This window comes from Boeremia exigua, assembly GCF_020726555.1.
Source record: "Boeremia exigua strain MPI-SDFR-AT-0100 chromosome Unknown C7974scaffold_1, whole genome shotgun sequence".
Taxonomy (NCBI): domain Eukaryota; kingdom Fungi; phylum Ascomycota; class Dothideomycetes; order Pleosporales; family Didymellaceae; genus Boeremia; species Boeremia exigua.
Window position 1 is genome coordinate 1994861 of NW_025763518.1, and position 27244 is coordinate 2022104.

Genomic DNA, 27244 nt, shown 5'->3' on the forward strand with positions numbered 1-27244 from the left:
CTCTCAGGTACTAGTGCTTGCTCTCAAGATCTTGAGACTCTTCGACGCTGAGTCTGAGATCAACCCCTGCTAAACGACAAGCATCGATCAACAGATCTGCAATGAAGCCGGATGCAGGCCTCCAAGTACACTCCACTTTCTTCAATTTAGGCAGATAGGTAGTGCATTCCGAGCTCATTTGGTCCAACTTTTCTTCAATGTCTTCATCCCACTCAGTCTTGAGGATCAGATGCTCAATAGACTCAGGCAAAAGTTCAGACAACGGGCCTTGATCCCAGAAATCGCCTTCACCCCAGAGCACAAGAGCAGTGACTTCCACAAACGCCAGAACCTTAAAGCTGCGCAGGCTACCAAGTGCCGGTACGAACGAGCTGAGCGTACCCCACGGCGCCAAATCAGTGGTATCAATGGTAAGACGGGTCAGGCTGTCCTGGAATTTCGACAAGGAATGATGGATCTGGGGCAGCTCGACATCATAATCTGGGCTGATTCTATTCGTCCATGACCATCGGCAGCTGAAACTTCTTAGTGAAGTACAGCGCTCCATATGCGTATGTATGAGGCTTTCAAGATGAACCTGCATTGTGAAAGACACTTCCTCCATTAATATTGCGGAAGACATCTCAAGTTCACAACGGACATGATAGGGCAGAAAAAGTCTAAGGAGGTAATGGGCGAGGCATCCACCAGAACCCTTTGCATCTGAGCACATGTACTGTAGCCTGTAGCCCCTGCACCCTTGGTAGTAATCGCTACAGACCCAGAGTCTTCTGAAAGCGTCTGGCCTGGCAAAGTAGGTCAATGCCAGGATTTCCATGTAGCCCTGGTTGATATTGTTTTCAATCGCGACATCCTGGAGATTATCCGCGAGTGAAAGCAGAACAACAAGGCTGTCTTTGGTCTTTGACTTAATCATCTGTTGTATCCATCGAAGCGTTGATTCGGAGATTCTGGACAGACCATTTGTGGGCGAGTTCTGCTCAGCCTGGACGGTAGCATCTGCCACAAAGTCACATGTAGGAACAATCCATTTTGCGCTTTTCATACGCTCGAGGTACTTGTCGCGGGTAGGCTGGTCGAAACCTTCAAACAGCTTCCAGGTATACATCTCAGCGTTACCATGCTCATCATCTGTAATCTCGATGTACTGAATATGCTGACCGAGATGGGGATTGTGCAGAAGCGTCGGTATCAGCAAGGGCATGAGTCGCTTAGTCTGTATGATGCACTGATACAGGGAGGGAGTGGCGATAGCGTTGAGCCGCCGACAGCATAAGGCCAGCGCATGCAGGCTGTAAACGATGACTGCGTTTCTGCTACGACGGCCCTCCTCAGCGTCCGCGTCCACAAGATATCCGCGCTCGACCTGGAACTCAGCCGCGATGGCGACTAGAAGTTCGTCCGGGAGCTCGTCGATAGAGCACATGCCTGTCTCAACCTCCATTGCTCTTGCTGAGATGTAGTGGCGTGCGCGAATAGGCACGCTGCTCGATGCGAAACTCAGCTTGGATGGAAGTAGAATTCTTCACTCAGCAGGGTCTGTGGTAGCTGCGCTTCTACTTTCCAAGATCTTGTCTGACAGAGAGCCTATCCTGAAATGTCTGAAGTGATTCTAGGAGAAGAACAGGGAACGCACTTACTATCGCGCTTAAAAAGGACGGGTGTAAAGTCGTTGCCTAACGTGTGGCTACGCGCATTTATGGGCCATTCTATTTTCGGAACTACCTAGCCTAGACCCACCTTCCTCCTCGGGTCTACTTCGTACGGGAGCCTAGATGCTTCTTGGTTAGAGTTGTTGCAGACAAAAGGCGTTTGTTGTTGTCTACGATCAAAACAGCGGATATCTACGAGCTACTTTTGATCACACGACTTGTTGAAATATGAATCACGTCGTTGCTACACTATTCATATTAGCTCTCGTTGCGATGCCGGGTCTGGGCGGACAAGCTCTTACCCGGACAGTCAGGGCCAACGGCCCGTTCGACAAAGGTATTCACTGTACTGTGGAAGGTGCAGCGTCACTGCCCAAATCATTTACAGAGAATCACTTAACAATTTCACGAAACTAACCACTAACTACTGGCCAGTACTTCAGAAACCTTGATCGACCAGAGCTTGTTCTGGCCAAGGATGATCAATCTGTCGCCGGCAAGTTCAAACTGCACAATAGCAATGTTGACTGGATCCCTGGTGAAGAACTGAGCGTTGAAGATGCCAATAACCTTTCCAGCAGCCGAGCGAACGACCACGCCTTCGCCTTCGCCAGTCCAGACCCTGCCCTTGTCGTCCACACGGATTCCATCCGGAGCCTGCATCCTTGTAATCCCGAAGATCCGCTTGTTGATGGGCCACATGTTCTCGTCGAGCTCGTATTTGTAGATGGCTGGCGCGCCGACCTTGGAAGGCAGACCCCAGATCCTGCTGCGTTCTTCACCGCCGAAATCGGTGACCCAGAGTGACTTCGAATCTCTCGAAGGTCGGACTCCGTTTGCAACGGGAAACTCAGTTCGACTGATGGCAGGTAGAAGGAGCTTTTCCTGCGGATCCCATCGCCACAGACCCTGGGGAAGAGTGTCGTTTGAGTTGGTGCCATCGGCAAACGGCAGAATGGTAATGAACATGTAGTCCTTGTCGGTGCCGGGTTGTGTGACCCAAGCCACGTCGTCGATGCTGTCAAAGCGGAGTCCAAAGTACGAGTTCAATACGGTCTCGACCTTGCCTGTTGCGGGATCGACGGACACAACTCCGCCTTGCCAGTTTCGGGACGCATCCTGCAGGCAGGTGAAGTACATAAGGCCCTTGTGGTAAAAGCCGCCATTGGGATTTCGTAGAGGCTCCGAGGAGGTCAGGTTTCGGATGGTGTTATCAGTGAGGTTCAAAATCTCAACGTGAGTGGGTCCGTCGTTGATCCAGGTGGTGTACCAGACCTCGTTGCGCTCCTTGATCCAGACACCAGCTTCGCCGGCAAAGTTCGACTGCCTCTCTTCGATCAGGACCGGGTCCGGGTTTGATCCCAGGAGCGCGAGGAACTCATCGTCAAATGAGATGAATGGCACCTGGGTTGCGGACTTGAAAAGGCTGTTTACTTCTGGATCCGCAGTTTGTGTGCCATTTACAAAGGAATGGAAGATGCTGCCATTGAATTCCGGCAGCTTGTAAGTAAGCTCATACGGGATCGAGACAATCGAGTTGTTGGCCTGCGCAAACGAGCTTTGGAGGAAGTAGGTAAAGACTGGAAGAATAGCCCAGCGGGAGGCCATGTTTTGCAGAAGTGGCAATTGAGAATTGTTCCCAAGCATGATCAAACATATCGTCGAAATCCCAACATATATACAGAGTGACGAAATTGAAGCCGATGAATATCGGACACTGAAATGGAAGCTAACAAGACTGACTTCTGGGTTGGCACCGTGCCAAGGACTAGAGCATTGGTTGAGATTAATGGTATTGCCGAAACCGAGACCGACCCCGAGAAGCACGAACGTCATGATCAACAAACCAAGACAGCATCCAGGTCTGTTCATTCTAATACCCAACATCTGCTCTTGTGCGCAAGCAACCTGAGATTTTTCGTCGGGCAAGATGTTGTTACATTGTGATTAATGGACGCAATTCGCCATGGAATGAACATTTTGCTGTCAGCCCATAAACACTTACTGAATGACCGCGATTGACCGTGACGCCAGTCCAGAGCTCGTTTGTAAAGCAGTATGTCCAGGACTGTCCGGGTAAACTAAGGGTTGCACATCTAAGGGTTTACCAGAAACAGATTAGCGCGGAGTTACAATTCCGACCCTTCAAGCTTCGAACATATCTTCTTTCAAGTCACATATATGAAAACGCCAGTTCAGTCATATAGGAACTTGAGATACGTTGAGTATCCACGATCTATACAGAAAGTTGGAAACATTTGTAGATGGCAAGAAAGAGTATACCGACTTGTTTGTGAGAGATGCGGCTACGTTGCTGAATTAGATGTCCTGGCTGTGCAGTCGACTAGGGGTTGATGTACAAAGCACCTAGTACAACGATCTTTCGGCTTTCGGTGCAAGCGATGCCAGTCAGCAGGGTTAGGCTACGGCGTAGGGCTGATAGCGTCGTAGTATACCGATGGAGAAGTCCCGTGGCCATGTGGCTTCCGGGCTGCTCGAATGGTGAAAGTCCTAACCCAGCATGGACGGCGGTAATTTGGCTCGGCGGCAGTTGGGCGATCATTGCTTGTCCGACGATAAGAACAACCGGATTAACGCCAAAGTTCTTAGACAGCAGCTGTTGACGGTTTCATCGTACATTGTCGGTTCGACCGAACATTATCGGAGGTGTCAATGCTCTTCGTCGACATCGCCAGTCAGGGACAGGGATGTCATTCGGTGGTGAACTTGTTCGCTAGTACGTATATAGCACTGCCAACAGCATGCTGCGGGATATCCCGCACTGCAGGTACACCTTGGCAAGAGCGGTGCAGGAAGCACAATTCTACTGTGAGTTTACAGTACCAAAGCCGGCTGTGTAAAGGCTACCGCTTGCAATCTGCCGTGGCCTAACAACGCCCGTATGGCTACTGGGAGTCTGGCAAGTCTGTATGGAAATCGAGATTGTGCGAGATGGCCAGTGTTCGAAAAGAATAAGTAGCCCGACACTCCGCAAGTTTACCGTCCCAGGTCTGGCCATAGAACTTATCCTGAAAAGGCCCGGTTGAACTTCATGGGCTGATGTAGTATCTGATCGTCTGCATATTTTGGAGTCGTCGCCTGGAGTATTAGGCATTTCTTCACTCCATATTCTGGCCAGCGGATTACACAAGCGCCATATCCCCCGAGAAGGACGCTGAATCCCCGCTCGACATTCCAAGTGACGCCGAGACGCTGTACCGAGGCCATTCACTCTCGAGTACCAGACACGCACATCTGCAAGGCCTCACCTCGCGCTTTCCCCTGCACTCCGCATCGCCAGAAACGAGTCCAGTTAGCAGCCACCTCCTCAGCTCGCACGAACAAACCTCAAGGCACAATCGCGCAAACAATCTCAAAGCAACGCAGAAGAATCCGAGATGAAATTGCCATGAGTCTAAAACGCAGTGATATCGAGCAGAAACGACAAAGCAAGAAGACCGCGCACACACCGCCCGGGCCCCCAGGATAATTGACTCGGAGCGCTTAGAACTCGCCCGGGAAGCACTTCTCCTTGGTCCAGGTCTTTTGGTCGTGCGTCAGGGCGTGGGCCTCCATCTGCGGCTTGTTGGTCGTCACCATCTCCTTGCGGCAGTTCTGGCACTGCGGCACGGGACACGTTAGCACGGGATCGTGTTTCTATACTCCAGGTCTCGCTGCTCGCAAGGCTGCTTGCAAGCAAGAGAGATTGGCTGGTGCAAACGTACAATAGCCGTCGGCTTGGGCGCCTTGACAGGCAATCCGTTCGCCTTGACGGGCGCACGCGTGCCCGCCTTCTCGGCGGCCTTGTGCTCGCGCTGGACCTGTTGGGCGTTAGCTCGCCATCTAGGTACACACGCACACGCAGCACTGGCGGTATGAAGGTACATACTCTGGCTTTCTTGGAGATGGGCATTTTGGCGGTGGAGAGGGCGATAGTGGACGTGCGGGACTGTGAAGGAAGGAGCTGTGCGAGGTATTTGCGTCGAGATTTTGCGCGCTAGTGATGGCTCGGGGGTGGGTGTGGGCCAATCAGAGCGCGTGCTGGGCGCCGCCTCACGCGACCGCGATAATCTGTGTATGATCCCGCAACTGTTTTCGGTTTTGTGTATCGAATGCATATTTAAGTCTGTACTCACAACTGACATCTGTACAGTCAAATCTTCATCCGTCAGCTCGTTCGCGTCACCATGCTCGCGATACTCAACCCGAGAATGTTACTCTTTGCGATCTCTCTAATTAAAATGGTATACAGTAGAGCGGAGTCGAGCACAACCACTCCATCCTTTCTACAAACGCACTCACGCCTGATCCAGCGACTGCGCCAAACACGTCGCGAAATACCTGCCCCTCAGCCGCTGCAACTCCTCATGCGTCCCCATCTCCGCAATCCTGCCATCCTCCATGACGAAGATGACATCTGCATGTCGAATCGTGCTCCTGGATCACATTAGCATATCTCCCACGCAACAGCACGAAAATCAGGAACTCACAGTCTATGCGCCACCGCAATCGTCGTCCGCGACACCGCCGCCTCGTCCAGCGCCTTCTGCACGATGCGCTCGCTCTGCGTGTCCAGCGCCGACGTCGCCTCGTCCAGCAACAGCAGGCGCGGCTGCCGGATGAGTGCGCGCGCGATCGCGATGCGCTGTCTCTGGCCACCGGAGAACTGCAGCCCCTTGGAGCCACACGGCGTATTGAGGCCTTCTGGGAGCGACGCCACGAACTCGAGGACGTTGGCTTGGCGGCACGCTTCGTGGACTTCCTGGTCGGACGGGTCGTGCGCGAGGCCCAGGGCGATGTTCTCGCGCACGGAGCCGAGGTAGAGCGGTGGTTCTTGCTGCACGAGCGACATGTAGCGGCGGTAGAGTTGCGGGGACATGAGGGAGATGTCGTGGTCGTCGAGGGTGATGCGGCCGGAGATGGGGTCGTAGAAGCGCAGGAGGAGCGAGACGACGGTGCTCTTGCCGCAGCCGGAGGGCCCGACGAAGGCGGCGAATGTGCCAGGCGTGATTTTCATGGAGATTCCGCGCAGGACGCGGGAAGCGTTGCGCTGCTTGTACCGGAACTCGACGTCCTCCATTGCAATGGTGCCGTCGGATTCAGGCCCTTTGCCCTCGGTCTCGGGTGATTCGCCGATGTTGGGCTTGACGGTTCGCAGCCACAGGATGTAGTTTGCGCTGCCCTTTGCTTTGGTGATGGATGTGCTGTATGAGAAGAACTGAGCGACGCCCTGCCCGCCGAACACGATGGCGATGAAGATGACGAAGAACTGCGTTACATCGTACTCGCCCTTCGCGATCAACTGCGCTCCATACCAGAAGCCCAGCGCCATGACCAGAAAGTCCGCGGACTGCGAGAGCGAATACGGGATGAGCGCGAAGACGAGGTTGCGGATGACTTTGTTCGTAATGTCCTGGAGTGTGTCGCTATACTGCTTCATAACGGACGTCTCGAGAGTCAGCATGCTGACTGTCCGAATCGACGTGACGGCTTCCGTCGCCAGTCCCGCGCTGCCTGAGAACTGCTCCTCCGTGGCAGCCTCGAGCTTCTGATCGAGGCGGATGCGATAGTACCCAGCCGCAACAATAATCGTCAATCCACCAAACACAAGCGTGAGTCCCAGCTTCCAGCCAAAGGCTATGCCTAGCACACTGCTCCCCGTGATGTTGACCAGGATGTTGAACATAAGACCCAGATTTGCGGACATCAACTCTTGCAGCGATGTCGGTGCAGACGACAACTTCGACGTCAACGCACCCGAGGAGTTCTCCGGCCGGTCGAAGAAGTCCTGGTCGAAGCTGATCATGCGCTCGATCATCTCCCTGCGGTAGCGATGCGTCAGGGTCTGCCCGATGCCGTTGCAGGCCAGGCCGATGGTAAAGTATGCAAACAGATTCGCAATCGCCAGCACGAAAAACATCAGCGCCCAGAAGTTGGCTTGTTCCTGTGCTTCATCGCCTTGCAGCGTGAAGACGCGAACGAGGCGCGAGAAGATGATGGCTTGTGCCGGGAACGTGCCGCCGCCGATGATCCCCCCGATAATGGTGGCCGCGTACCAGTAGTACAGATCCAGGTTCTCCTTGAGCATGATCCACACGCATTTGCCGAGAGAATATCCAAGCGTGCCAGCGGCCAGCTGCTCGACCTCGCGCTCTAGCGCCTGCGTGTCGTACTGGGACCGCGTCCGCTGGAGCGTGGCTTTGCGATTGAGCGTCTCCTCGACGTTCTCGGTCTCCAGCAGCTGCTTTTGCAGATCCTCGTCGTTCGCCTTCGTGCCCAGATCTTGCGCGCGCACCATCGCGGCATACAACCCATCGCGCTCGAGGAGGTCGTGGTGCGTGCCCTGCTCGAAAACAAGCCCGTCCTTCATGACGATGATGTTGTCGGCCGCCATGACGGTGGCGAGCTTGTGGGCGATGATCAGGGTGGTTTTGTTGATGGAGACGCGGTTAAGGGCGCTCTGTACGACCTTCTCTGCGCGTGGGTCGAGTGCACTGGTCGCTTCGTCGAACAGGAGGACTTTGGGATTCGACACAATGCTGCGCGCGATCGCAATGCGTTGGCGCTGGCCGCCGCTCAGCATGCTCGCGCGCTCGCCCACCTGCGTTTCGTAGCCCTCGGGGAGTGCGTCGATGAAGTCGTGCGCGTTACTGTTCTTGCACGCTTCATGGATCATCTCCATCTGCGTCTCTTTCGGGAGGTCCTTCTGGTCACCAATCAGGCCCTTGGCAATGTTGTCGTAGATCGTCCCCTGGAAGAGAGTCGGCTCTTGCTGGATCAGGCGAATGTTGCTCCTCAGCCATTTTGTGTTGTATTCGGTGATGTCACGGCCGTCGAACAGGATCTGACCAGAGGCGGGACTGTACCATCGCTCCAGGAGACCTACGAGAGTCGATTTCCCACAGCCACTTGGTCCTACCAAAGCGGTCGTCTTGCCAGCCGGGATAGACAAGTCCAGGCCCCGCAGGACCTGAGCAGTCGGCCGCGTGGGATACGCAAAGCGCAGGTCGTGAATCTTGATATCGCCTCGACAGTCGGCCGGCGCCAGTCCCTCCGCCGAGAGCGGATCGAGCGTCGCCGGGCTATCAATGATCGCGAACAACTCGCCCGCCGCCGACGAAGCGTTCGTGAGCGCCTGGAACTGCGGGAAGATCAGCAGCGTCGCCGTCGCGCCCACAACCACGCTCAGCACGACAGTAAACACAGTCCCCACGTCGCCAATCTCGCCGCTCTTGAACATGCGGAAGCCCTGCCAGAACGCGAGCGCCGTGCCCGACATGACCAGGAACGTCTGGCCGGAAAACAAAACCCCGTAGATGACCGACTTCTTGTTCCCCTCTTTGTGCGCCTTCTGGAGGTACGTCTCATACCGGTCGACGATCTTCTGGTGCGCGCCAAACGCATGGATCGTGCGGATCGAGCTGATTGCGTCCTGCGCCAGCGTACCCGCCTGCGAGTAGATCTTGGTCTGCGCGGATTAGCCCCTTCAAGACCGCGAGACTGCGCTGCACTCACCACGCGCGCCTCAATCGGCGCATCCAGCCCAATGCAGAACCCCGTGATCAGGAAAATCGCCGGGATGATGCTCATCACGATCAGCGCGAGCTTCCACTGCACCGCGAGCGCGACAATGAAGCCCGAGAAGAACAGCGAGATGCCCTGCACGCACGTGTACAGCTTCTCCGCGATGCCCTGGTTGATGCGGTTGCCATCTGCGCGTGTCAGCGCCACGCCCAGAAAAGGTACAGACGGAAGATGCGTTACTGGTCGTCACCTGGCTGGCCGCGCTCCCGCTCCCCGCGCGGTCGAAGTGCGCAATATCCTGCCGCAGCAGCTTCTCCAGAAAGTCTTTCCGCAGGGCGCACGTCGTGCGCGCCGCGGCAATGCAAACACACAGCGTGCCCAGGTACCCGATGACGAAGCGGCCGGCGAACAGATACACAAAGTACAGCACCAACCTGTTGATGTCGCGGGTGAACGAGGCGCCGTCCTGGCCCGTGGCCTGGCTGTTGAAGGCCGAGGTCGACTGCCCGAAGATCAGGGTCATCAGGGGGAGCGCAGCGCCGGCGGCGATGGCGCCCAGGAAGCCGAGCGCGTAGAGGATCCGGTCGGCGGTGCTGGCGTAGGTGAAGACGCGCTGGGGGGTGAGCGGAGGGGAGTCAGTGGGTGTGGAGGGCGTACGAAGTAGTCCTTCAGACTGCCGCCGTCGGTGTCGCTTTCAGCCTTCTCTTGCGCCTCTTTACTCGCGGCCTCATCCTCAACAACAGTCTTTTCATTCCCGCCTTTCTCTGGTGTTGCAACCGTAGTCACGGGCTTGTCGTGCGCGGCCATGTTGACGGAACAGCTCCGCTTGCACGTGTCAACCGATGCCAATCGTTCCAGAACACGTCGTGCACACGAAAGCTCGTGGACGTATATCTTAGTCGCCTCCCACGCGCTGGCAGTTCTCCTTGTATGCCCCAGCCCGGACAGCGAGGACCCCGGATGCAGCCCCAGAGCCGTTGGCGCGCGCCACGACGTCACCATCCGCGCACTCGATCAGTTCCAATCGAGGTTAGCCGCGCTTCGTGCCGCCGCGCATTGGCTGGATAGTCTGGCCCGCTGCTCGTTTGTTTACACTCCAGGCAGCGACGCGAGCGTGCTCGCTGATTCGCGCCATGCACGCCGCGCCGGGCCCGCACATCAATGATCGCCTGCCCTGCCGTGCCGTTAGGGAACGGGACGGGGCTCCGCGGTCGCCGATGCGCAACGGAAGGTCGAACATCAAGCCGATGTGCATGGATGCAGGTGTGGTTGTGGTGTAGCGATTAGAGCTGAGCAAGGGTGATCAAGACCAAAGAGGCTAGCAATGCGCGAGTCAGCATTAGGCACAGCAAAGGAGGAGCTCTTTCCTGGTCTACTCCGGAAAGTGGACATGTACACAGTAGACGTTTCTGCCTCAGGGCTTTATGCTGTGTGCACTGTACACCTCAACAAAACTTAGCGTTCCAAGATGAATGGATTCAGGGTGAATAGATTCAGGATGAAGAGATCCAGGACGAATAAACTCCAGCACACACAGACAAAAACACTCTCAAATACGTACTATGAGTACCCACCCCCCACCGCCCCCAGCCAGTGTTGTGTCCCCATCCCACCCAAACATCTAAACATCCCTCCCTGTACGCCACAAAACACCCAAATAAACAACCTAACGCCACTGCCCACGGTAAACTCATCTGCCACTGCAACCCCATCCCGCAATCACTATCAAACCCTCCCCCTCCCCACCCAATCCCCCCTCCTCCCGAACAACACCACACCCAAACAGCATGCACTTCGCCCCCCACCCTCCGGCCCACGTTTCCGCGGCGGCCTGCTGACCCAGCTGCGCGTACCGCGGTTGTCTAGAGGAGGGTGTATGGGTTTTTGGGAGGGGCCCCTCAGACCTGTGGGGGTGATGGACTGAACGCAGAATACAACACCGCAAAATTAAACTCATCAACACGCACACGACCAAGACGCAGATGAAGACGCAGATGAAGGCGCAGAAGAGAAAGTAACCATCCAAAAAGTTCCAGAAATTATATAAAAACGCGGGCCAACAAGGCCGCAGAGCAGCGCGCACACGCCGGTGCGGGTATATCAAGACAGGACAGAACAGGACACGCCAAAGACTCTAACGCCGGGGCGCCGCGGCGCGCCGACACCTTTGATCTTGGGGACGGGCGCAGGGCTTGCGGCGCGCGGGGATGCCGCGGGGATGCCGCGCAGCAGGACATGCTATGGCGTGTGGCGGGCCTCGGATGGCGCAACGCGGACGCGGCTCCTCACGCTCCGCCAGCCGAAGTGTACAAAGCTAAGTAAGGAAAGTCGTGTGCGGTCATTAGGGCGCTCTGCTCCACACATGCGCACACGTGCCCCGTGTCCCCGCGCTGCACGCGCTCTTCATCTTCATGCCAACACCAGAGAACCCGAGCACCCGTCTCCGGAGAACCAGTCTCCTCGCGCAAAGTCCGACTACAGCAGAATCAAGTAATTGCTCGGCGCAATGCCCGTCTCGCCCGACGGCTTCTTGGCCTGCCACCAGCGCCCGCTGACGTCCGAGACCTCGAGGATGTCGTGTTTCTGGAAGGAAATCTCGTTTGCGTCGTCCGGGTTCGCTTCGTAGCTGTAGATGGCCTTGGCGCGGTACGGGTACTCGATGGCCTGGTCGGTGGGCTCGTCGTGACCGGGGGTGTGGGCGGGGAGGCCCGCGCCGCCGAAGACAGGGGCTGCGCTGGTGCGCGACTGGGCGCCGGCGGGGCCGCCGGGGTAGCCGGACACGGGCGACGAGGTTTCAAAGCCGTTGAGCTGGGCGGACGTGTACATCTGCGGCTGGGCGCCCGAGGAGACGTGGGTCTGCGGGCGGTTGGTGTAGCCGTTGGAGATGGGGCGGGACGAGCGCGAGCCGGGGGTCTCCTTGTGCAGGGCGTACGAGTCGACAAAGGTGCGGTGGCGGGCGGCGGGCTGCGAGCCGTAGTAGAAGATCCACACAATCTGGGGAGTTAGTCAAGTTTTGCAGGGCGGCAGGCAGACGTACGGCAATCATGGACAGCAGGATGTAGCCGGCGGCGGCGGCCTCGAAGGGCGCGACGGGCGAGTAGACGAGCGAGTTGACCGACGAGGTGGTGAAGACGAGGCCGGCGGCCAGGAAGCCGACGATCTGCGGGGTCAGCCAGGACTCGGTATATAGGTGAGCATACGCACTGCAACGTGATATGTGCGCTCGGCATCAGAGGCGACAGTGACGGTGACGCCGGCGATGCAGAAGAACATGAAGACCAGGGTCCACCAGGCGAAGTTGGGGAAGCCGCCGCGGATGGCGGAGATGATGCTGGCCACGAAGGCGATGATCCAGGCGAGCTGGGCAGTCAGTAGTGGTCGTGCAGGCGGCGGGCGCACTCACAATGCCAATGGAGATGGTGGCCAGGGCGAAGGGGTCGCCGATGATGCGGCCGACGCTGAAGGAGGCGGCGCGCTGGCCGGTGTAGCCGTTGCCGTAGCCCGATTCCATTTTCAGAGAGGGCGAGCCGGTGGCGCCGAAGACGGGCATGTGCGAGGGCGAGGGCGGGCCGGAGAAGAGGACGGCGGAGAAGAAGGCGGCGGAGAAGAACGGCGGGCGAGAAGCGAAGACGGGAGAGGAGCCGGGCGTGGGCGAGCGTCAGTCCAGCGACGGTCGTGCCAGCAGCGCGTCAGGCCGCGGGAGGGCTGCTATGTATGCGGGCGCAAGCTCTGCGTGGGCGCGGGTGGCACGGCAGACAGAGGCACGGGCGTCGAGGGCCAGCGGCGCGGCAGAGTCGGTGAGGCGCGAGGGAATGGTGTCGAGGCCGTCGAGGGTGCGGACGAGGAGAGCGAGCTGGCTGCGGTTTCAGGACGGCCGGATTGGCGGGCGGCCATTGGCGCAGCGCTGGCGTCGCGGCGTAGGGCTGGCCGGCCGCTTGGAGATTAGGCCGGCCTGTCCAACCGTCTGGAAGCCGCGCGTGTTAATTTGGGCGACGCGCCTGCACCACCGCCGCCAGCGCCGCCAGCACGGCCGCCGCCAGCGTGCGAACGGAATGTTGCGCGAATCTGGGCGACGCTGGTGTGGCTGGCCGTGGTCGTCTGGCTGGCGCTGTCTCTGCGCGCTGCCACCATGATCCTTCGTTCGTTGCAGCGCTGTCACCTGAACGGCCCACTGAACGCATACGACATGGCGGGTCGCTGCACGTCTCGACGAGCTGAACCCTGCCCATCCCCAGCACCATCACAATCCCAAAGCCCATCACTCCTGCCGGCATCAATCGGCGCTGGCTGCACACTGCAGGTACGCCGCACGTGTGCAGCCCAGCACTGAAACGTGCTGAGACATGGATGCAGCCCAGTCCCGATCGCCTCCCGCGCCGCCTGCAACGCTGCTGAAACGCCGCCGCACGGATGCCCTTCCAGCCGTTGCTGGCCACTGCCCTCTCAACCGTCGCGCCCTGGCTCTGAGGTCATCGCCCTCGGCGGGTGCATGTTTGGCTTGGGGTGCTGTGTGGCTCGGGGTGCATGTTTGGCTCAGGCGTGCCAATGGCAGGAAGCAATGCTGGGGACGTCATGGCCCGCTGTCAGGCCTGTCGTTCGCGACGGCAGACCATGGGTTCGCAGTGTTGTGGTTGTAGTTCTCATGCCGTGCTCCACAAAAGCATACATCCTGTGGTTCATAGTACATACCTACCACGCTGCTTGGGTGTCATGACAGCGCCATGTAGGTCAGGACAGCGCTATGTAGGTCATTACAGCTGCTCTGAGTTCATAACAGTGCTATTCTGGATCATACACGCTGCGTGTGTTCATAGCAGTCGCTGCTCTCGATCATATACGCTGTGTCTTCATAACAGTCGCTACTCTCCATCATCCACGCTGCTTGGGTATCATAACAACCTCACACCGTCTCGCCCTCCCCGTCTTCCCGCTCAGCCCTCAATCTCCCCTCCTCCCTCTGCAGCCCCTTGTACCCCCGCACCAGCCTCTCCTGATAGCCCGCCCACGCCCGCCCCGCCGCCACCCAGTGCACCTGCTTGTCGCGCTGCACCAGCAGCCCAGTGCGTCTGCGCAGCTCCGCAATCTTGAGCGCCTGCTGCAGGTGCCGGTCCTCTGCCTCTGCAATGCGCGGGCGCAGCGCCGCGAGCTTGACGAACCCGGCCGTGGCGGGGACTGGCTGGTCGTCGAGCGCCTTGAGCTGCGAGGCCGTCGTCGCAAAGGATGTCGCGCGCTCGACGACGAGGAGCGCCTTCTGCGGCGTCGAGAGCGGGACCGAGGGTTCCTCGGGCTTCGCCATCAGCACGTCTTTATGCTTGGTCACTGCCGCCGTTAGCCCGTGATTCCACGTCGTGCCCGCCCACGTACACAGCTCGTTCACGTTGTCCAGCAGCGCTGTCTTGCCCGCCAGCTGCTGCAGCGTCTGCTCAATGCGGTGGATGCGGTCAGCGACTGTCTGTGGCTTGCCCTCGGGCGCGCGCGGCCCGCTCAGCAGGTACTCCAGGCGCGCGAGCCGCGACTCGAGCAGCGCAAAGGTGAACAGCACCGCCTCGTCGTAGTCGTCCATGGTGGAGCGTGTCTGGGTTGGGCATGTGAGAACGACAGGTGCCCGGGCCCACTTGGTCGGATGACGATGCCGCAACCTCAACGTCGCGACTGGGCTGAGCACGACATGTTACTTCACAACACTCAATCCGTGTCGCGACGTGTGATGAACGTATAATTTCTCACTATTACCGCCCATCCCAAGCTCACTACCGCCATCACATACAATCCCACCCACGACCCACCGCATGCCTCTGCGACGCCGCCATGAGCATGGCTAACTACTCGGCCATCGCCGACCACGACCCCATGTCCGCCAGCACCGAGTCGCTGCGCGGGCGACGGCGCGGCCGCGGCAAGCACGACGCCGGCCACCATGGGAACGCCTCGTGGATCTCCAGCGTTATCAACCTGGCCAACACCAGTACGCCGCATGCTGCGATAAGCTCGCTCACGCTCGCTCAAGCTCACCTAGACCCGCAGTCCTCGGCGCCGGCCTGCTCGCCATGCCCTCGGCCCTGTCCAAGATGGGCATCTTCCTGGGCATCTTTGTGATTGCCTGGGCGGGGTTCACGTCGGGCTTCGGCCTGTACCTGCAGACGCGGTGCGCGCGCTATGTCGACCGCGGCCATGCCTCCTTCGCCGCGCTGTCGCAGCTCACCTACCCGAACGCCTCGATCCTGTTCGACGCCGCCATCGCCGTCAAGTGCTTCGGCGTGGCCGTCAGCTACCTGATCATCATCGGCGACCTGATGCCGGGCGTCGTCGTGGGCTTTGCGCCGGGCGCCAAAGACGTTGCCTTCCTGGTCGACCGCCAGTTCTGGATCACCGCGTTCATGTATGCATAGCACTTCCCCATCATGTTCCCGCTGACAACCCAGGCTCATCGTCATTCCACTGTCGTTCCTGCGCCGCCTCGACTCCCTCAAATACACCTCCATCATCGCCCTCTTCTCCATCGCCTACCTCGTCATCCTCGTCGTCGCCCACTACATCAAAGGCGACACCCTCGCCCAGCGCGGCCCCGTGCGCGTCTTCGAATGGGCCGGCCCCATCAACGCCCTCGCCGCCTTCCCGGTGATTGTCTTCGCCTACACGTGCCACCAGAACATGTTCTCCATCCTCAACGAAATCAGCGACAACTCGCACTTCCGCACCACCACCGTGATCCTGGCCTCCATCGGCGGCGGCTGCGCCCTGTACATCCTCACCGGCATCACCGGCTACCTGTCCTACGGCGACAACATCACCGGTAACATCGTCTCCATGTACCCGACCGCCGCGCCCGCAACCATCGGCCGCTTCGCCATCGTCGTGCTGGTCATGTTCTCCTACCCGCTGCAGATCCACCCGTGCCGGGCCTCGATCGCAGCCTGCGCATCCTGGCGCCCGCGCCGCAGCCCCCCACGCTCGCCTAGCCCCTCGCTGCTGCCCCCATCCACCCCTAAAGCCCAGGAAATGTCCGATCTCCGCTTCGCCCTCGTCACCACCGCGCTCATCGTCGCCTCCTTCCTCACCGCCATGACCGTCTCCTCGCTCTCCCTGGTCCTCGCCTACGTCGGCTCCACGGGCTCCACCACCATCTCCTTCATCCTACCCGGCCTATTCTACTACAAGATCGCGGACCCGCAGTCCGCGGCGCACCAGCGCCTGGTTAAAGACGAAGACGACGCTGAGGACTTCGGACTCGGTGTTGAAGGGGGTGCGACGAGGGAGGGTGTCGAGGGCAGGGAGAGGCGCAGGGGGTTGCTGAGGGCTGCGGCGCTGGGGTTGGCGCTGTATGGCGTTGTGGTTATGGTTACGTGTTTGGCGATTAATATTGGGTTTGGAGGGGGCGGGCACTGAGCGAGTCGCCCGCAGGAGAGGGGGGGGGGGGGGGGGGGGGTTGCGTTTGGAACAGTAGACGGCGTGGCGCGTTTTGCATTGCGGGTGCCAGGAGTTTTCCTTTTTTTGAGCGGGTGTCGCGGTTTGCACGCGCATTGTCGACGTTTCTTGCGTGTTGTCGACGTTTCTTGCGCATCGTTGATGTTTCTTGCGTAGCAGCTTTCTAGGGTTATCATGGTGCTTTTGCGCACTGCCACACACACACACAATAGACCAGCCCCTTTCACTCTCCTACATCTCGCACCAGCAAGCTAGTAGCAACCCTATATCAAGTCTCCAGGAAGCGCGTCGTAAATTTTACTGCGGATTTCGCGGCCAGGAAATTCTTTGTACACGCCAAAGTCAAAGATTACAGCAGCGATTATAGCAAGTCTCGTAGCACACATTGCTGGAATTTATCACAGGCTGCAGCTGGTAGTAAGCCGGAGGTAGTAAGCTGGTGGTAAGTGTAGTAGTAAGAGTAGTAGTAGTAAGAGCAGTAAGACTAGGCTACCAGCAACTCCACACCAAGTCGCGCAGCAACCACCTCAACCGCCTCAAAACAGCCATTCTGAGTTTTGGATTATGGGCTGTGGGTTATGAGGCTGAGTGGTGAGGTTGAGTTATGCGTTCCAAGGTATAGACTTCAATTGAGGCGGTTAAGACAGCAGTGCTAGACAGTGGGGATTAGGAGGTGGAAGGTGGACGGTGGACATTCGAAGGTCAAAGGTTGAAGGTCGAAGGTCGAAGGCCGAAGGTCGAAGGTGGTGCTGGGAAGGTGATACACGGAGGTGATGGGAGATGGTGGGGAAGGTGGAACATGGTGCTGGGGCTTCGAGGTGCGCAGTGAAGGATAGGGGTTTGGCAGCGGCTTGGGCTCGGGACGGGTAGGGATGTTGGCGCGGTAGCGTAGCGGGATGGGTGTCTAGTCTGTGAGTGCGATGTGTCCGTGCTGATGGGGTTGGACTGCTGCATTCGATGGCTGGTGTTGGCCTTAGAAGCTTGGGATGTGGTCGGCTCGAGATGTAGGTATCTTGTAAGGTAGGGTTTAGAGACTGGGCTGAGAGGATCTGCCGATGTGGCTGTAGACTTGCTGTGGCGGAGGTTGGGTGTTGGTTGGCTTGTCTGCGTTGGTCGCGTGAAGGTGCGGGTTGGTGACTGGTAGACTGCGGGCACGGTTTGTGATCCTTGGTACTCTCTAGATCTGCGAATAGAGGCAGTACGGTGAGGTATTGGGCTGTATAATTTATTCTTAGTCCTCTGGAAAAGAGGTCGCTTTGTTACGTATCGTCCCGTGTTGCAGTGTTGTAGCAGCAGAGATAAATGCCGCTCTTACAAATTCGTGAGTTAGGCAACCTCTTTCTAAACAGACTTTTTGGAGCGATCAAACGAGGACGCACCGATTGCACTCGACCTGAACGCTCCGGCTCCTACCTCAAACCTAATGGAGTCAGTCAGATTATCTTGTGCTGAGTTACTTTGGTAGGTTATAGAGGCTGTCCGACTTTTGTGCCACAGGCAGAGGGCCTTGGCCTGTTTTGTGAGACTTTTCGCGATATACCCCTATTTTTCGTGCACTATCAATAAAATCATAGAGGCTGTCATTTGGAACGAAGGACGAGAGCTCCATGGAAAATTATATCGCCTTGTTATCAGTGAGCTTCTGGGGAGCAGTGATGTCGATAGAAAAGTTCCGATGTTGATCTTATATCTAGGGAGTTTAAGGGTTTTGTTCGTTTACCTGAGATGTGCTACAAGGTTTGTACGCCAATTCAAACTCTCCTTGCTCACAAGCTTCCATGCATTACGTGAAATGTTCCAACGGCGAAGGCCACAACCTGACTTGTGGAAAGACGTTTTTTGCAGGGATTATGCGAGATCTTCTCTCCGCTTGCATTGAGTAGCTATGGTCTGATGCCGATTTGGGTGACATTGCCTCAGAGTTTTATGAGGCGATGGTATATCTGGAACATTAGATCACAAAACTTGTCGTTGGCCATAAAATTCCTCAAAAGCCATTAGGAGCGCTGCAATGTAAGCAGCCCAGACCTGCAAGGAGATGTTGAACACACATTGTCAAATCTAGTCAACTGTAACAATGCTTGTACTTCATGATGTGGCAGGACATCAGGCTGCAATTGATACTGTAGCTCAGCTCCCCGATGACGGAGATTTGATTGCGGTAAAGTGTAGCAGAAACCAGTCATTACAAAGAGGCAAGCCACTTAATGAGGCCAGCCGCAGAGAAGGGCGCGATCATATGATCTTGATTACCTGCTCCTCGGCCAATGCGTGTCTTCTCAGCATTCCACCCGAAACTTTCCATCCTTGCTGTCCCATTGCTCCCGGCTCGTGTCAGTCGGATACCACTCGCTCGGGATACCATCAATCCTCTGGCACGCTCCTGTTTCCGTTGCAGGTGGGATTACCGTAACCCCGTGAATGCGTACGTTCCCACCTTTCCACGCATTCGAGGATTAGCAACAGGAGTATGTCCTCCTATTTCTCGATGTTTTCTAACAATGTAAGTATTGTTTAATCGTATCGATGCCTACCAATTACTTACTAGCCACAGTTGAAGACAGGCTCAACAACCTTCAGTTCAGTCACTTTTTCAATGTCCCGAAAGATAAGGTCAATGGGCGTAAACAGAGCGGCTTTTGCTCTCGTTTCACCGAAAAGAAGACCAAGCCATTCACCGGATGGTGCATGTAAGACAATGCTTCCAGAGTCTCCAAGTCCTACAGCGGCGCCGCCATGAGCGACAAACGACATGCTGTGGCCACAATCCTCAACCGTGAAGCCATAGGTATCTGAGATATTCTTGTACTGTCCCCCTTCGGAGTTGGGGTTGATAATGGTTGGAATTGAGTTGATCACTCCGTATGTGAAACCCGTGGTGCGACCAAACTTCCCAACCGTTACTTCATCTCTCAGGATGTGGCATTTCGGGTTATTCATAACCGTCCACTGAGCACATTCCTGCCCCGACATGAGGGTGCTGTACCTGGCGTTATTGTTCTGCACCCGCATGGGAAGAACATTGACCATGCCGCGCTTGGGATGAAGTTCCAAGAGGCTCCAGTCGAGCATGAATCGGAATTTAGACTTGCCAGTATCTGGGACAGCCTTGCCATTGGTAGGATTGCTTGAGAGCTTCTCACACTTTACTGTCCGCAGACCTGAAGAGGCATACACTGTTCCAAAAGAACGATTCGTTGTCCTTGCTGTCGTAAGCTCGGCCCGCGTGGAAGCAAGATATCGGGGTGCCGCAGGATTTCTCGCTTGAGCCAGCCATTGCTGTTCGTACTTCTCACGATCTTGGATGAAGGCTGCATTGTCTTCATTGGACGGACACGTAAACCGATGTTTACTGGGTTCAAATGCAGGGTTACCAGCCTTCAAGAATGGATGTTCGCCGGAGCTCTTTGTGAGCACTACATCGCAAGTAGTCAGCGCAAGGAAATAAACAAGCAGTTCATGTACTTACATTTATCGAGACTGTCATTACGCACAACATGATGATTGGTTAGGGCACATGTCGTGCCGTCTGACAATTTCACCATACCACCAGCTGTGCCCGAATGCATCTCAAGAGCCTGCTGCCCTATGGAAGAGCCCATCGACACATCTGCCTCGTATGTTTGTGCGTCAGGCGGCACTCCCCGTGAATTAATGTACAGAGATGAGCCACAGAGAAGCTCAACCCCTAGAGATGGAGATAGTGCTTGGAGGCGCTTGCGGATATCGGGAAGTATTTGCATAATCCAAACATCTTTTGCGGCAGTTGGTGATGTGATAACGACTGTTGCCTGGCAGCGTGCTGCATCATCTTCCAAGCCGCGATACAACATCTCGACTGTTGTCCACTTCTCTTGCCGTTTGTGAATCTCCTCAAGAGCGGCGTCAAAGACTGGATGCCATACCTCCATCAAATGTAGCTCGGATGGAGGAATAGCAAAACTGAACAATCCATGTACAGCGCGGTAATCGATTATCTCAATGGATATCTCTTGATGGCGCGAGTCTTGCTGCAGAAATTTGCGGATATGGATGATAAGGGAGTAAAGAAGAGGGTCCTTGCTGAGATCGGTGGTGAGTACTAGTGTGTGATACTTCTCATCTTCCTGCTGGACTTCTGGTACTCGATATGCGAAATAGATTTCGATGGGCTGGATCCTCTGAGCCTGGCATAATGTCTCTACCGTGTTGATGATGGCTTGTGGATTATGCACCTTGTTTCGTGCCCCATCTCTGATGTCAGCGACTGGAAGCGGTGGAAGTTGAGGCCATCCTTTGCGATAACGCAAGTTGCGTGTGTCCATGTGTTCCGCGATCTCTTCGTCAGAGCGTGAAAGCCAACGTCGCTTCTTGACCTGGTCGCCCCGAAACTCTGCTGGTAGCGGTTCGCCAAAGTTGGGGTACGGCGCAGTCATGTTGCTTGCGTGTATCTCGAAATTGAGCCGCGAGCGGTAGAGGAAGATTATGCGGATCAGCGGAGAGAGAAGGTTGTGGAAGGTGACCGTTGTATAAATATCCGCCGCGCCAGAGGAAAGCTAACAATTCGTTTTGTTTACCGGTTCAGGGTTTCCCAACCATGTTACAGCCTTAAATTTGTTGGAGCGAAATTGTCACCCGAGGCGTGCACAGAGACTCATCCACCGTATCGAAGAATCGAATTGCCAGGATTAAGCACTAAAGAGCGACAATATTACCTTGGGTATGGCTAGGTTGCAGGCTCGAAGAAGGCGGACCTGAGGCTACGAGGCTAAACCCACGCACATCAGCACTGCCTTTCGGGGTATGTCAATGCACTTACACCAAGTGAGAACCTCGAAAACGAGCCGAAATCAGGTAGGCGCCATATGCCGTGCGTTGTTGTGTGAGGTGTACATGTACGGTGCTCGGAGGGTGCGTCGTCGCCCGCCTTGTTGCACACTGCGTTAGCGCATCTGGGCAAACGAATTAGGCAACAGCGATGCACGTAGTGTACAGGGGGGCATCGTCGAGCTGTTAAAGTGCGCCGGCGTGGCATGCATCCAGCAAGTTGAATGCTCTAAGAGGTTGTCGCAGCTGTTCAAGATTGGCCAAACTCTCAATGGATACCCGTGAGCTATCAGCCGGAGGATTACCCTCCCTGTAAGCACGAAGGAAGAAGCGAAGAACGCAAATCTACAAAACATGGAGTAAAAGATAGGTTCGAATACGTCGGTACATACCTGTCCTCCTCTCTATTCACAGGAGGCAAGGAAGCCGAAAGTGACTCGGATGGTTCATTGGGGAAAGGATTGTATGTCGACAGAGAGAAACGTATATGGAGTTCCTGAGTCATGTGACTAGTAGGTTTCGGCATTCAACACTCTCGGTGTCCAAGCGTGGTGATCGGTTGTAGCTAGGTCGTAGCAATGTGAGAATCGTATACGCCAAAAGGCCACATGCTGGAAAGTACATGTATAAGATCCACATGTGTAGGTCCATCCACACTGCGAGATCGTTTCTGTTGCTCTCTACTATTCCTCCTCATTGCCAGGGTTTCCATCTGGCGCGACTGCAGAAGTGGCGGTTTGCGAGGCGCTCAATGCCACGGCTGTTAGATACACACACAGTATAGTACCCAAAAATGACACAGTCCGCTTTTCGTCCGTGCCGCTCACTCTGCTCTAAACAGACTTCCGCGCCGGACCTGTGCCAACACGCCTGCCGCACCGGCATCGCCGTCCATACATAGTGGATTGATTAATCAGGTGACTGCAGGATGGACCGTCTGCCAGATACACGCCATCTCGAGATGAGATGATGATCGAGAATCGAAATCGAGAATCGAGAGTTGAGAGTCAAGACTGCGAGGATCTGCGAGCTCGGTTCTAGTGGAATGATGAACGATGCTGGAACAGTGCGGGAGTGCTATTCAGCTACGTGGCTGCCGTAGCGGATAGACGGATCACTGCTAGGCAGTGGATGAAATGAACGTCGTGGCAGAGCCGGTAGGCCACGTTAAACGGCGGATTTCGTGCTGTATCGGGGGGCATACTCGCGTGCGATGACAGCACTGCTAAGCCATCGGACCTGTATCCATATCAGCATCGACCCAAGCACTCTCACCCCTCAACACCGCAACCTTGAAGAAATATCATGGATTCAATACAGATCAACCCCCAACTCATTCCACGCACAACCACCACGCGCCCCCAAACACAAACCCCATGACCAGAATCGTCAAGATCGCTGCGCCCGCCCGATCCCCTGCGCCGATAGCATTCTGATGCAGCAGCGGCAAATCGGCATCCACGCTCCCCGACCCCAGCCCCGGATCGCCCTTACTCTCGCCGCCCGTCTTACTCGACAACGGTGGATCAACACGCTGCACATTCAGCACACTGATAACATTCAGCGCGGTCATCTGCTGCCCAACGCCCTGCACGCCGTCGAAGCCGTCCATCCACCAGCGCATGCCGCACGCGTAGTTGCCCGCGCCGTGCAGCGACGGGCCAACGCAGGTCTGCGCGGCGGCTACCGCGGAGGTGTGCAGCCGCGGCATGATGGTGTCGTAGGTCCAGGGCGCCATTTGCATGCACACGCCCAGCCAGCGCGCGAGGTACGCTTTGAACGACTCTTGGTCCGTGTCGCACAGCATCTTGGGCTCGCAGACTTCGTACATGATGCCGCGGTAGTACTCGGGGAAGAACATGGCGGATTTGTTGAGGTGGCGTTCCAGGACTCCGCGCCATTTGGGGGCGCCGTTGGTGTAGTTGTACATCTGGGATCGTTAGTAAGGGGAGAGAGAGGGGAGGTAGATGCATACGTAGGCGGCACCGGCAATGATCATGCCGTAGTTGTACGTCCAGGGGGTTTTGTCGGCTTCTTTGCAGGGCGGGTCGGTGGTCATGGCCATGCCGTCGTTGATGGTGCCGTCGTCCCAGATCAGCTCCGTGCTGTCCATCCAGTCGTACGCCTTCTCGGCCCACAGCGCATAGGAGTCGTTTTTCGTGAACATGGCGAGGCGTGCGCCCAGATGGAACAGCCCGCCGTTGGAGGCCGTGTTCTTGTACGTCCAGCCGTTCAGCCACGGGTAGATCTGCCAGCGCATGCCGCCGCCGCAATTGCCGTCGGCAACCTCCTTGGTGTAGCGCGTGACGAACTGGTTGAACACGGACTGCACCATGGCGAGCCAGCCGGGCTTGTCGTCGGGCGGGGCAGGGAAGTTGTACTCTGCGGCAGACATCATGGTGAACGCCCAAAAGACCTGGTCATCGTTTCCTTCGTTCTTGGACTGATTCTGAGGCATCTGTGTGTGTTAGATCAGCGCATAGAGATACACACAGAGGGGCGCACCAGATCCAGATGCTCTCCAAACTGATGTATCATGCCCTCGCGCATCATATCGTTATACTGGTCGTCCCCGGTATACCGCCAGTAATCCAGCAGCGTCCCGAACATGGCCCCAGCTAACCACCAGTAGTACGGCTCATACAGCACACCCGGGTAGCCGCCGAGCACATGCCAGCCCTTCTCATCCTTGGTCGCATAGTACGACACCAGCTCTTTCGCAATGTTCGACGACACATTCTTGATCGACTCTGTGTCCGTATCAGCACTTGAACCCTCCAGCGCTGCAATTCCACGCACCAGGTGAATTGGGATCCAACACTTCGGCGCCAACATAAGGTCGCACGAGATCCGTGGGCAGCAGACAGAGCGCCGCTAGCGCGCGCGCAGGGCTGAACAACCTCATACCCACTCAACCATGCGACTTGACCAAGAATTCCGTTACACAACCTTTCAATCACGAACAGACGTACAGAAGGCAGGATCAAAACGAACGGCGGTGGAAAGAGGAGTAAAGGCGTTGCAGCGGGCACCCGCCGCCTAAGGCAGCATAAAGCGGGCGCCGCATGCGCGCCTCCCATTCCTGGTCTGCTTTCATCAGCGGGCTCCCAAGGCGCACTCGCGCAACCCTGCCTCGTACTGTTCAAGGCCCCCGCTGAGCCACGGTCGTGTTCGGCTCGCACGCTCGTGTGCAGTGTGCGCCATTGGCTGCGGCGGATGCGTCAGCATGCGTGAACGACCGCTCGCCCACTCACATCGCGCTCGCGGTTGGATTAATGGTGGGCCGGAAAAGCGGGTGTATTGGACGTCCCGCCGTTGCTGACCGGTGCATGCATCTTGCCTACCGAAGTCGCGCGATTATTACAAGCAGCAGTGTAAGAGTTCCGTAGCGGGGTTGCGGTGCGCTGCCATTGGCGCCGACGCGACGCGAAGAGTTGCGCTGCGAGCGGTCGCGAGCGTTGCAAAGGCCGCAAGCAGCGACACAGAGGCTTGAACGGGCTTGTGCTGTGAGGTCAGCAGGCGTGGCGGAAAGCTTGATCTTCGCGCCAAGTGGCGCCGAGTGTAAAGGAAAACCGGGGTGGAGATTGGGAGGGCGCTCAGGCGTGAGCTATTTCGGGCGCCGCTCTATGATGTCTTCGGTGCGCGCTGTACCACGGTGCGCGCGCATGAGCGCACGACATCGCATCATATAGATAGAGTGATGAGGTGGTACATGTCATTTCGATGTTTGAGCTGCTAAATTACATTCTGAAGACGCCCCACTTGCTCTCCTTCTCGACGCCTGTGTTCTGCCCGCCACATGCCATCTGCAGTCCCATACCCAGCACCCTCCTCGTGTGCTCGGGAGGGATGATCCCATCATCCCACAGCCTTGCCGATCCAAATGTCGCCTCACTCTCGTGCTCGATTCGGCTCCTGAGCTCCGGATCCGACTTGCCGACTGCCGCCATCACAGAGGAGAGCTGTTCGGCACCCATGATGGATGTCTTTGCGTTGGGCCACGTAAAGAGGAGGCGTGGTGAGTAGGCACGGCCACTGTATGTGATGTCAGTCAATGTATACGTGGGGCAGGGATTGAACTTACCACATGCCGTAATTGCCAGCGCCGGCGCTCGAACCAACAACGACGGTGAACTTAGGCACGTCAACACAACTGACAGCAGTGACGAGCTTGGCGCCGTTCTTTGCAATGCCGCCCTTCTCTGCATCCTGCCCGACCATGAAGCCTGAGATGTGTTGCAGGAAGACTAGCGGGATCTGGCGCTTGCCGCACAGCTGCACGAAGTGCGCGCCCTTGAGCGAGCTCTCGCTGAAGAGGATACCGTTGTTGGCCACAATGCCGACGGGGTGTCCGTAGATGGTCGCAAAGCCCGTGACGAGTGTTGAGCCATACAGCGGCTTGAACTCAGAGAAGGACGACCCGTCCACAATGCGTGCGATGACCTCGTGAATGGGAATCTGCTTGCGCAGGTTCGTGCCCACAATGCCGTTCAACTCCTTTGGGTCATACAGTGGCTCTTTGAAAGCTGGTTTCACAGAGACAGTCTGGTTGCGGTGCCAGTTGAGGTTGCCAATGCTTCTCCGTGCCAGGACCAGGGCATGGGCGTCGTCGACAGCTAGGTAATCCGTTACACCAGACACCTCGCTGTGCAGCTTGCCACCTCCCAGGTCCTCCGCTGAAACGACTTCGCCAGTCGCGGCCTTAACGAGCGGCGGGCCGGCGAGGAAGATATGGCCCTGATTCTCGACAATGATGCTCTCGTCGCTCATGCTGGGGATGTACGCGCCACCAGCTGTGCATGGTCCCATCACAACACTGATCTGGGGGATGCCCATGCCCGACATGCGAGCCTGATTGTAGAAGATACGGCCGAAATGGTTGACATCCGGGAAGACATCAGCCTGATGAGGCAAGTTGGCACCGCCAGAGTCGACGAGGTAAATGCACGGCAGTCTGTTCTCCTGCGCAATTGTCTGCGCTCGGAGATGCTTCTTGACAGTGAGTGGGTAGTATGTGCCGCCCTTGACCGTGCTGTCGTTCGCAACAACCATGCACTGGACGCCGTTCACTGTTCCAATGCCAGTCACGATGCCAGCCGCCGGCGTGTCTTCGCCTTCGTAGACATCATAGCCCGCCATTTGGCTCAATTCCAAGAATGGTGTCCCAGGGTCAATCAGTGCCGTGATGCGATCTCTAACGAGCATCTTGCCGCGCTGAAGATGCTTGTCTCGTGCCTTCTGCGGGCCGCCCTGTGCAATCTTGGAGTGCAGGCCGTTCAGCTTTTCGGTGACTTCCTCCATTTCACGCCTATTCTCCTTGAAGTCTGCTGAACTAGTGTCCACCAATGTGGGGATGACAGACACGGCGTCGGCATGGTGAGAGTGCGTGAATGTTGCCGTGCTGCGTGATGTTTGGCGTGACGGATGAGCTGGAGCTTGGGCGCGCAGCGAAGCACCCGCGGAAGGGAGCAGACGCGACTGTGCCTGCGAGCGGAGAGCGACTGCTGGGCGGATGGAGTGCTTCAGCAGCGTCAGAGCTTCGCGCGACGGGACTTTGGAGGCCATGCTTTCAATATGCTGTATGCTGTTAGCTTGTCATTGTGAGTTCCTGACTACCGAGCGCATGTACCTGAGCTATAACCGAGCACAACAAAGCAGCAAACGAGTAGAGCACCAGCAATTGAGGACACCGGGAACTTCGGGGAGCTGTAGCAAGTCGCAAATTTCACCAACCGCGCATTTCGGTTATGCAGCGGCTCAAGACCACACAAGAACGTCGCGTCGTGAAAGCTGGGGTTGGCGGCGCGGAACAAACCCGAAGCAAAGCGCTGCCGCGG

General features: G+C 56.8%; 9 protein-coding genes across 9 annotated transcripts; 1 reads left to right on the forward strand and 8 right to left on the reverse strand.

Annotated features, from left to right (window-relative positions):
- Positions 1-10: 10 nt before the first annotated feature.
- Positions 11-1598, reverse strand: C7974DRAFT_439465 (uncharacterized protein; the record flags this gene model as incomplete). The annotated part of the gene is made up of 2 exons (XM_046145281.1): positions 738-1598; positions 11-515 (listed from the first exon to the last, which is right to left on the reverse strand). The coding sequence occupies exons 1-2, from the start codon at positions 1442-1444 to the stop codon at positions 11-13; spliced, it is 1212 nt and encodes a 403-aa protein (XP_046002946.1). The 5' UTR covers positions 1445-1598.
- A 474-nt stretch (positions 1599-2072) lies between these two features.
- Positions 2073-3480, reverse strand: C7974DRAFT_467871 (uncharacterized protein; the record flags this gene model as incomplete). Its single annotated transcript, XM_046146375.1, has 1 exon — positions 2073-3480. The coding sequence occupies exon 1, from the start codon at positions 3297-3299 to the stop codon at positions 2073-2075; it is 1227 nt and encodes a 408-aa protein (XP_046002947.1). The 5' UTR covers positions 3300-3480.
- A 1331-nt stretch (positions 3481-4811) lies between these two features.
- C7974DRAFT_383102 (uncharacterized protein) lies at positions 4812-5614 on the reverse strand. Its single transcript, XM_046140734.1, has 3 exons — positions 5542-5614; positions 5378-5473; positions 4812-5273 (listed from the first exon to the last, which is right to left on the reverse strand). The coding sequence occupies exons 1-3, from the start codon at positions 5563-5565 to the stop codon at positions 5157-5159; spliced, it is 237 nt and encodes a 78-aa protein (XP_046002948.1). The 5' UTR covers positions 5566-5614; the 3' UTR covers positions 4812-5156.
- A 336-nt stretch (positions 5615-5950) lies between these two features.
- On the reverse strand, positions 5951-9983 carry C7974DRAFT_300897 (putative ABC transporter; the record flags this gene model as incomplete). Its single annotated transcript, XM_046137819.1, has 5 exons — positions 5951-6089; positions 6143-9120; positions 9168-9364; positions 9417-9789; positions 9834-9983. The coding sequence occupies 5 exons, from the start codon at positions 9981-9983 to the stop codon at positions 5951-5953; spliced, it is 3837 nt and encodes a 1278-aa protein (XP_046002949.1).
- Positions 9984-11392: 1409 nt separating this feature from the next.
- On the reverse strand, positions 11393-12805 carry C7974DRAFT_16439 (high osmolarity signaling protein sho1). Its single transcript, XM_046136027.1, has 4 exons — positions 12580-12805; positions 12381-12536; positions 12214-12336; positions 11393-12170 (listed from the first exon to the last, which is right to left on the reverse strand). Exons 1-4 carry the CDS (start codon positions 12724-12726, stop codon positions 11652-11654), a joined length of 945 nt encoding a protein of 314 aa, XP_046002950.1. The 5' UTR covers positions 12727-12805; the 3' UTR covers positions 11393-11651.
- Positions 12806-12834: 29 nt separating this feature from the next.
- Positions 12835-14739, reverse strand: C7974DRAFT_407899 (uncharacterized protein; the record flags this gene model as incomplete). Its single annotated transcript, XM_046143277.1, has 3 exons — positions 12835-13029; positions 14083-14495; positions 14541-14739. The coding sequence occupies 3 exons, from the start codon at positions 14737-14739 to the stop codon at positions 12835-12837; spliced, it is 807 nt and encodes a 268-aa protein (XP_046002951.1).
- A 115-nt stretch (positions 14740-14854) lies between these two features.
- On the forward strand, positions 14855-16577 carry C7974DRAFT_383115 (transmembrane amino acid transporter protein-domain-containing protein). The gene is made up of 3 exons (XM_046140735.1): positions 14855-15141; positions 15201-15555; positions 15599-16577. The coding sequence occupies exons 1-3, from the start codon at positions 14985-14987 to the stop codon at positions 16560-16562; spliced, it is 1476 nt and encodes a 491-aa protein (XP_046002952.1). The 5' UTR covers positions 14855-14984; the 3' UTR covers positions 16563-16577.
- A 2364-nt stretch (positions 16578-18941) lies between these two features.
- On the reverse strand, positions 18942-21145 carry C7974DRAFT_16474 (uncharacterized protein). The gene is made up of 3 exons (XM_046136038.1): positions 20071-21145; positions 19147-20017; positions 18942-19096 (listed from the first exon to the last, which is right to left on the reverse strand). Coding segments are annotated over exons 1-3 (1818 nt in total). The 5' UTR covers positions 21017-21145; the 3' UTR covers positions 18942-19095.
- A 1595-nt stretch (positions 21146-22740) lies between these two features.
- C7974DRAFT_407902 (carboxyl transferase domain-containing protein) lies at positions 22741-26972 on the reverse strand (the record flags this gene model as incomplete). Its single annotated transcript, XM_046143278.1, has 6 exons — positions 22741-23337; positions 23383-23865; positions 23913-24157; positions 24207-24298; positions 25152-25442; positions 25492-26972. 6 exons carry the CDS (start codon positions 26970-26972, stop codon positions 22741-22743), a joined length of 3189 nt encoding a protein of 1062 aa, XP_046002954.1.
- Between the last annotated feature and the right edge of the window lie 272 nt (positions 26973-27244).

What these genes read in the sequence shown, in the direction of transcription:
- C7974DRAFT_383115 (XM_046140735.1), top strand. Translation starts at nt 14,985, where the DNA reads ATGAGCATGGCTAACTACTCGGCCATCGCCGACCACGACCCCATGTCC. An exon ending in TATCAACCTGGCCAACACCA is followed by an intron (nt 15,142 to 15,200) that starts GTACGCCGCATG and finishes CTAGACCCGCAG; the next exon opens with TCCTCGGCGCCGGCCTGCTC. An exon ending in TTCTGGATCACCGCGTTCAT is followed by an intron (nt 15,556 to 15,598) that starts GTATGCATAGCA and finishes CTGACAACCCAG; the next exon opens with GCTCATCGTCATTCCACTGT.
- C7974DRAFT_16439 (XM_046136027.1), bottom strand. Translation starts at nt 12,726, where the DNA reads ATGCCCGTCTTCGGCGCCACCGGCTCGCCCTCTCTGAAAATGGAATCG. An exon ending in AGCGCACATATCACGTTGCA is followed by an intron (nt 12,337 to 12,380) that starts GTGCGTATGCTC and finishes CTGACCCCGCAG; the next exon opens with ATCGTCGGCTTCCTGGCCGC. An exon ending in TCCTGCTGTCCATGATTGCC is followed by an intron (nt 12,171 to 12,213) that starts GTACGTCTGCCT and finishes CTAACTCCCCAG; the next exon opens with ATTGTGTGGATCTTCTACTA.
- C7974DRAFT_16474 (XM_046136038.1), bottom strand. Translation starts at nt 21,016, where the DNA reads ATGACTGCGCCGTACCCCAACTTTGGCGAACCGCTACCAGCAGAGTTT. An exon ending in TAATGACAGTCTCGATAAAT is followed by an intron (nt 20,018 to 20,070) that starts GTAAGTACATGA and finishes CTTGCGATGTAG; the next exon opens with TGCTCACAAAGAGCTCCGGC.
- C7974DRAFT_383102 (XM_046140734.1), bottom strand. Translation starts at nt 5,565, where the DNA reads ATGCCCATCTCCAAGAAAGCCAGA. An exon ending in CCATCTCCAAGAAAGCCAGA is followed by an intron (nt 5,474 to 5,541) that starts GTATGTACCTTC and finishes AACGCCCAACAG; the next exon opens with GTCCAGCGCGAGCACAAGGC. An exon ending in CGCCCAAGCCGACGGCTATT is followed by an intron (nt 5,274 to 5,377) that starts GTACGTTTGCAC and finishes CCCGTGCCGCAG; the next exon opens with TGCCAGAACTGCCGCAAGGA.